At 37.2% G+C, this 8,984-nt stretch overlaps 1 protein-coding gene across 1 annotated transcript in view; it reads right to left on the bottom strand.

The window, feature by feature from the left end:
* Nucleotides 1-8,984, bottom strand: part of AFF2 (ALF transcription elongation factor 2) — a 402,781-nt gene that overhangs the window by 160,073 nt on the left and 233,724 nt on the right. The window contains exon 6 of the mRNA XM_017882824.1: nt 3,988-4,024. Within this exon, the coding sequence (XP_017738313.1) occupies nt 3,988-4,024 (37 nt within the window). The remainder of the gene's footprint in view (nt 1-3,987; nt 4,025-8,984) is intronic.

Genomic DNA, 8,984 nt, shown 5'->3' with positions numbered 1-8,984 from the left:
CTCCAGCCTGGGGGACAGAGTGAGACTCTGTCTTGGGGAGCGACAGGGCAGGGGAGGGGGCGGGGGAGGGGGAGAAGAAAAAGAAAAACTACAAAGTAACACAATGTCTGGTGAGTCCATTCAGACCCTGAATCTTGTCTTTGAAATAAACAGATCTCTTTGAGACAGAATAGACAGACATGATATTACTGTGTAAACATACAATTCCATAGCCGTGAAAATCACAGTTTCACCTTCTTATGCCCATGCTTCACCCTGTTTTTTGGGACAGAGACATTTTTGGGGGAGATTAGAAACATCGTTTGATTTAGAAGACCTAGGTGGGGCCTGTTCCAAGACTGTAACATAGCTCAGAATCATAGAGGCTGAGGGGTGGGAGACCAATTTTTCTCCTCCAGAAAGTATTGATGATTAAAGTTAAATGTATTTTATGTTGCTAGATTTAATTACTAAAAGTATAACTGCTTAAATTTGAACACTGACAAGTGTTTGTTGGTGTAGCTGCATGGGTAGACACATATACTCATTAATTTGTTTAATTCCCTTTAAGAGACTCTGTCTGTATAGTTTAAAATAAAAATAAATTCTCCTGTGATTTAACCTCATATCTTCTGTATACTAGGTCAGTGCTTTCCCCCACAATACCACAACTGACACAAAGGAGGGGATTAAACCTAGGTCTCCAAACTTCCCCAATTCAGTACTCTTGCCTCATAAGCATTCAGAGTTCCAGCTGAAGCAGGTAGGATGTCATGGCATGAATGGACACTGATAAAAAGCACTGTATGCCAATGGAGTACACTGAGAAGGAAAATACCCAGTTTTCCAAAAAGCCAGTCATATTGTTGGGGTCAGGGTCAGAGACAGCAGTAATTGTCAAAAAGAAAGAGGGAGACTGGCTAGTTCCAAGTTTATACTCAGGCACACTGTGGCCAATGTTTTCAGACCTGGTGCCCATGTGTATAATCCTTATAAACAATGCATACTTCAATGGAAGATCTGCGTTTTGTCAACCAGGGAAAACAGGCCAAGATGAGGAAAAGTAATGAAGTGTCCCAGTAATTAAGGGATTCTGTTTTACAAGACTCTAATCTCTCTTTACTGCACTAAGTGTCAGGAGTGTGCTTAGGACACTTTCTGGCCTTGGGTCTTTCCTGTATCACGGCTGACTTACAGGCTGCTTCTCACCAAGGTGCAGACATTAGCAGTCTGTTTACACTCAGAACGATCTTAATCACCTGGAGGATTGCCCTGCCAAATGGAAAATCCTAGGAGGTGGCTTAAAAAGCACACCGTAGTTAAATGTGGGAGAATGATAGTAATGGCTAAGCCAATAATTTGGAAGCTAAAAATAAAAAAAACCTTATTACAATTCTGATCTGTCCTATGTTAAACCCATACCCTACCGTAAGAAGGAAACTTATTCCAGCTAAAATCTGATGGACAGTGCTTGGACTTCAGATTAAACAGACAAAAAGAGAGGACCTCATTCATAAAATGAACTCAGTGTCTTCTAGTTTTACTGATGCTTCCTATAGAGTATTTTAGTTGTATTGACTACACTATATATTACTGTGCTGTGAAGTGCTGTTCTCTGGAAATGTAGCCTCTAACTATAAACCACAATTGACAAGTTTATTTCTGTTAGTTACAAACTACTGAAACATTGCATTCTACGGTATATATAGCAAGCAGCATATTTCACAGTGGGAGCCTAATACTCTTGCTTTAGGAATAATTTTACACAGGAAAATATATTTTTATATTTTTTCCAAGTTTGGAAACTTGTGTTGATTTTCTAAGTGCGTGTGTGTGTGTGTGTGTGTGAATCTTACTGACTTTTAATGGGGATGAAGTGAGACTAGTGTGAAGGCAGGGAGGATTAGATCTATTATATCCTAGAATAACAAGGGGGAGTGCAGTTCAAAATGTGATTAATGGAAAAGCTAAAATATACAGCATCAAAGATGACTTTGATTTTTGTGTTTTCATATAATTTGGTCCTTAAATCGGGATTATGGTTTTATTATCCCCTTCTCTTGTTTTTTCTTGCTTCTTAAAATTGAGAATTCTTGGTTGTTGAAATTGAACTTTGAATTAGAAGGCCCAGATCAGTCTAGAAAAGCAAATAAATGAACCACTGATGGGGTCAGGCCTTTGGGGCTTTGCTACTGCCCTGCACCAAGAATGTAGAAATGCCACTTACTTTCTCAAATCCTCAGTCTATTTGGGAGTCATTCCCAGTTGTTTTATGCAATTATTCATGATCTTCCAAAAGGTGAGCAATTCACTTCAAGGGTGCCATTAGGCCACTTGAATGTCATAAATTATTTCATTTTGAAAAAGTCTAAGTATGTGCCTATTACACAAAATTTGACTTCCATTTTCTATTATTAGGTACAAAAGAAGTTGTGAGAGAAATAATACTCCCTTGATACTCTCTTGGACAAATGGATATTAGAAAATCTACAATAGTTAATCTGAGGAAATTGGTTTCTCCAAACTCCTCCTTCAGTTAGCATTAATAAAAAATGAAGACAGTGCTGAGTGAACTGCAGGGCCCTGGCTTCTGAACTTCAACCTATCGTCATGTAATATCTTATTCCAGCTCTTCCTGGATGCCCTTGTTTGTCTTTAATATACAGGCGCCTGATGACCTGCAAATAGTGAGGTCTTGGGCTGACTGGCCATAGCAATCCACTCAACATTTCATGTCCAATCATGGCTGCTTAGATTCCCTCGTCCATCCCAGTCAGTGGTGACTGAATATTGTGTACAATAATGTCTTTAGCTGATATTATACAGCGTTTGAACAACTAGTTAAAATGTGGGAAACAAGCCATCTAGAGTTTTCCTTTTTCACTGAAATCACAGTTGTTTTCATATCCCAGGTATTGACCTGGTCTGTATTTACAAACTTAGAGAGCCTAATGGTGATCTCATTAACTTTTACTGTTACTTACTTGTTATGGGTCCTATAATCTGTTTGTATCACTCCAAAATTAATATGCTAAAATCCTCACCCCCAAAGTGATAGTATTAGGATATGGGTATTTGGGGAGGGGATCATGACATGAGAGTTGAGCCCTCATGAATGGGATTAGTGCCCTTATAAGAAGAGGCCTGAGAGAGACCCCTCACCCCTTCTACCATGTGGGATTAGAGTAAGAAAATAGCTTTCTATGAGGAAATGGTCCCTCACAAGATGCCCTTTATGCTGTGCATTGATCTCGAACTTCTGAGGCTCCCAAACTATGGGAAATAAATTTCTGTTGTTTACAAGCCATGTTGGTTATAGTATTTGTTATAGTAGCCCAAGCAGACTAAGACAATGGGAAATCTGATTCTCTCCCCACCCCAACCAAACTACATATTATTATGAGTCAAGATTCATAGTTTCAAGGACGCAGAGGAGAGAACATAGATTAGATCCAGCACTTGGAGACCAGCTGTTTCCTTGCCAAAATATCCCAACAAAGGCCTAATTTGAAAATCCAACTACTCCCACCGATTTGAAAAGATACCTGACTATTTTTTTAAGTAAGGAAGCTCCTGGTGGTTGGGTCATTTCGCACTCATGAAAAGAAAATATATACAACAATTACTGTTATGTTTTCTACTGTCAAATGACTTATTGCTGAATTAAATTGATCTCCAAACATGGCAGCTCCAACCCGAGTTACCCTTCTTTGAGATCTACGAGTAACAGATTAAAGAAAAAAAAAAAGGAACCAATTATATATATCATGACGAGGACTGCGGAAGTCATTATGTTAGTGAGAAAAGGCCAAGTAGCAGAAAGACAAACTTTGCCTCTTTCCTAAACTTTATTTCTGAGAAGCCTAAAAACTTAAACAATTAAAAAGAACTTTTTGTTATTGTTCTTCTTTTCATGTTTGTAATGATTTTAAGTAGGAAAAAGGAAAAAAATTAGGGAACAGAGAACATGGATGTTTGGACTAAGAAGGATTTTTCAAAACCACTTACTTTGTAAGGTGAATCCTGGGGTCAGATGTTGCGATTCCTACAAGGAAGAATATATATGACACAAACATTAGTTAGATGACACAAGGAGAATAAGAGGCATGTTAATTATTGCTGAAGATGTAGTTGACTAATGTTTGCAAATAGGAAACTGCTGTTAACAATTCCATTAATTAGGCTTTTGTCTATAGCTCTATTTGAAGGATAAACATTTGCCAGCCAAACCTGCTGCAACATGATCATAACTGCCATTTAATCAAAATTATAAGTAAGACTGGTATCTATTTGGAAATGTGTGTAACATGGGAACAAATGACCCATATGTGTGAAATTGAAGTATATAATTTCTCACTTAGCTGGAAAACGATGCCTCTAAAAGAATAAAGAGGAGTTGGTTCAAACAGATGATCATGTTTTTTTTGTAAAACTGCAAACAAGATCATCATTAATAGATCTGCTCAGTTTTTCCCTTTTATAGAAACAGATCCAACTTTCTATGACACATGTGCACAGATGTACCTCATTTTGTATATAAGAAGTGTTCTTAAAACTGCATTGCAAGTCTGTCGAAGTATAGGAAGCAATGTGAAATGTTAGCGGACTGTGTTATTTAAAGGAATTTAAATTTGATTTGAAAGTCACATTATACACAATTCATTCACTGTTTTGAGAAATTCAGATTTGCATATGCTGCCTTGCTGGGAGTGTGGCACACCTGTGTGGATACTGACAAAACGTGAAGGCAAAATCATTACAGTAACGTTCAGGGCACACACATGGCACTGTGTGGATGGAAGATAAATGGTACAAACCGCAATACAGGCATTCCAAAAGTGGAGACAATGAATTCAAGTAAATACAAGAATTAGTTATATCAATCATTGTTCCAAGTAATCTATTTATTAAGCCTAATATTGACCCTCTGTAGATGAAAACTAGGCTCATAGCATTCTTTATCTTGTATAAAAGTAAGCAAAACTATAACACTTTGCTTTAATCAAAAGTGAAATTTCCAATGTATTTAGTATGATTCTGTTGCTCCAGAGATTTGTCTTCTGGCAAGATCATCACTCCAGAAGACTACCACAAACTCAACAAGAGGCAGAAAAGGCCTCTTAGAGAAAGAACTGTCTGTTGCAAAGCCCATATAGTTTGCTGCTCAGAGGCTTCTGTGCTCTCCCTGATAGAGAACTGTCTTTTGACAAAGGACTCAAAAGATTCCCACTCATTTTCAAATCACAGATGGCAAGGAAGGGGAAATATTTATAGAGGCACAGGCACTGAGAAAATTGACAGGTGAAAACCAATAGCAAAGGAGCCCACAAAACGACACAGAAAAGTCTGAACTTAAAAGCACAAGAATCTACAGTCATTTAATATAGAGGCAAGCATTCCCACCTGTCTTAATAGACTCCGAGAACATAATTGTAGCATGGTATAATATTACACATACTACAATAATTTACACTCACAATAATATATAAGTTATCAAGAAAGACTAAAACATGCTCAACATAATCTTTAAAAGAAGTCAGGAAAATATTAATTACACTTCAAAATAATTTATATTGCATGATTCCTATAGAATAATAACCTTCAGTTATCCAATAATTTTAATTATCCAGAACATCTCATTTTCCAGAGTGTCAAATAAATGACTTGTTAACCATTTATGTCTCTGTAACTATATACAAGTATTTTTATCTGTTACTATTTAAGGGATTTCATTACAAAGGTACAGGATGAGTTTGGGCTTGTATACCTCCAGGAAATTAAATGTCAAGTTCCAAAGTCAATTAAGCCAAATATCTGATCAGAGAGTAAAACATGTAGTCAGTTTTTGTACTAGTCTTATGCCTGAATTTTTAACCTTCATCCAGATATTTTGGACTTTACACCTAAACAATCAGTTCTTCCAGAGCATCAGTGCAACAATGTATACAGCAAACTGGAACATTATGTTATTCACCGAATTGGAGTAACTGATACTTATTCTGGATGCAATTTTAATGTTAAACTGAATTTCACATTTCTTTTACTTTATTTTTTAATTTTACTTTTTTTGGTACACAGTAGGTGTATATGTTTATGAGGTACATACGATGTTTTGATTATTATGCATTGGATTTCACATTTCTTAAACTAGAAATCAAATCAAAATAAATGAAACACCTTTGTATATCACCAAAGTTACTTTACATACATATCCAACCCCAATTGGAAATAGTTTGGTTGTAGAAATAATCTGCACAGTTCTCACAGTAATTGTTAATGCACAACAAATAATACTTTATTTTAAATGCCTGATTTTGCTTTATGAATTTCTTTCATAGACATGCCATATATGTAATTTTTGCAGTAGAATATACTGATGCCAAGTTGTTTTCACAAACTTATGAGGTTCTTTTAAGCAATAGCCTTGACAATAATCCTAAAATCAGAAGTTCCTAAAGGATCTAGATTCTAGAGCAACGGTCAGCTAACTTTTCCTGCAAAGGGCCAGAGAGCAGATGTTTGAGGCATTGGGAGACATACCATCTCTGTCATAATTACTAGACTCTGCCATTGTAGTGTGAAAGCAGTCATGGACAATGCGTAAATAAGTGGGTGTGACTGGATTCCAAGAAAGCTTGATTTATAGACACTGACATTTGAATTGCACACTCATGTGAATATTATTCATAACAATATATTAATTTTCTTTTGAAAATGTTAACCCTTTAAAGACATAAAAACCTATGGGCCATAGTTTGCCCACCACTGTTCTAGAGGATGTTTACCTCCAGGAAAACTTTATTAAACTTCTCCTGAGGATATTATTACTCTCTCAATTCTACTTGGCATGCACTTAACTCTCTTCCTTGTGAGGTTTTTCATCGTCTATGAGAAAACATGGCATTTTCAATTTGAAATTGATAAATAAGTTAAGTTGAAAAATTTCAACCGTATTTGTTTTGGTAAGCTTACAGAATCATCAATTATTTGACCTAAAAAAATCCATTGGAATTATATAGTGTACACACACACCCCACGCCCCAATACACATGGGGAAACAGAGGCTTAGAGGAACTTGAACAGGACCACACAGCAAGCAAATGGCAGTGCCAGGATTAAAAGCAGCTGGGAATGCAGCTCTTAAGACAGCACTCTTTCCTCTGGGCAAGCTCTGTCATGGATGTAAGAAACTGATGCTTTCTGAAAGGATGCTGCCACCTAGTTCTAGTGGAAGCACTGAGGAAAGGGAAATCACCTTTGTTACATATAGGGATGGCCATGTTTTGGAAGACAATTTGAACTGGGGCATCAGTAAGCCTGTGTGATAAAAGACATACAGAGAGACAGTATGACCGCTGGTGCCAGGAACACCTGGATCTAAATACTGGTTCCTTCATTTATTAACTGGATAATCCCGAGCACATTACTTAACTACCAGGTTTCCTCCTCTGTAAATTGGGGTAGTAAAATTAAAAATCTCTTTGGGTTGTAGTGGGGATTAAATTCTTTACTATATATTAAGTGCTTAGAATGACGTGAGGCACATGGTGCCATTGTATGTGTTGGTTGTTATTTAAAATGTACTTTTCTTTCAAACCAACACTTTGGCAGGAATCAAATGAAACAGGAGTGGGTGTGTAGACTTCTTGCTTTCACCATTTTAGCCCACTTACTTCTACCTTTGTCTTGGGGTTGATGGTAGCACAGATAATTGGCAGAAAATGCAAACTGTGCCTGATTCCAAATTGTGCACTTACTACAAAAGCCCATTTAAACAACAGTTCTATTGTATACACTTGCAAATGTCAAAATTGCAACTTGCACAAATTATCTCCAAAATTGGAAAACTCAGCTGAAAACACTGCAATTTCTGTACAAGTGTTGGACCTGAACTGGATGGATAACTCCCTTTGCTGGAGATGCCAGGGGGAAGGATAACAGGAGCCTAAGGAGGGTAGGTGAGAATGCAAAAATGAATAGCACACACCCATACTGGGACAGTGAGGTTAGCTGTTCATTTAGTTCTGACCTCTTTCATAAGTGAAGGAAGATCATTAAGCAAAGTTTAGACCAGTGTTATTGTCAAAATCATGACCCTAAACTCTAAGGGTTTCTCCTTTGGGTCTTTCTCCTTCTACAAATAAAATCCAAAGTCTTTGAGGTGGTATCCGAGGCATTTTCCAAAGATGCACCTATTTGCCCAGATTTCCTCTCTTTCCACTCCCCATCACACAAACTTTAATCCTGCCACTTAAGACCTTGTATCACCATGCACTACAGCATGATCCCTCATCTCTCATGACCTTGCTCACGCTAGTCTTCTGCATGCGGTATTCTTCTCTTGGCCCCTTCTTCACCTGTCAGAATTTTAATCATCCTCTAGATGTTGCCACCTCAGTGGTGAGCACTTCTTCAACTCCCCAGGGGAGTGTCTTGTCTTCTCTATGAAGACATTTACTACATTGTTTTGTGATCTACGTGATAGCATGTAGATGGTTTTTCTTCACCCCTAACTTTAAGCCCACTGTATCTTCTCAGTAAACAATTTCTGAATAAATGCATGGAAGGAAGAAAGGAATGGAGGAAGAAAGGAAGACATTATATATATTTTGAAGCATGTTAGAATATCCATGTCTAGGCATTTTAAAAACTGACGGCAATAAAGCAAATCTTACTGGGAGAAGGTAAATAAAAATAATATTAAACATTTGACAATAGAACTGCAGAAGGGAAAGCTCTGTCATTGTGATGTGGTGTTTTGTAAAGATCTGTCTTCTTGTGAGCAAGAACTGAGGTGATAAAAATGAAAATCAGTTCATTAAAGAGTATAGGTTTTGTAACTTTAAAACCTTGAATGTTGCTGTTCCATCATCTATTTGATATTTCTTAAGGGATTGAATATTTCTTACTCAATCTCTGTCTCATCTGTTCTAGACACAGTGAGTTGGACAGTGGCAACACCCTATGGAGTAAGATATGCATGCCGGTATCTGTGTGTATTTTGT

The sequence above is a fragment of the Rhinopithecus bieti genome, unplaced genomic scaffold (assembly GCF_001698545.2).
Source record: "Rhinopithecus bieti isolate Rb0 unplaced genomic scaffold, ASM169854v2 scaffold_13744, whole genome shotgun sequence".
In the NCBI taxonomy this organism is placed as follows: Eukaryota; Metazoa; Chordata; class Mammalia; order Primates; family Cercopithecidae; genus Rhinopithecus; species Rhinopithecus bieti.
The sequence above is the reverse complement of the archived record's forward strand: the minus strand, read 5'-3'. Positions and strand labels throughout refer to the sequence as shown.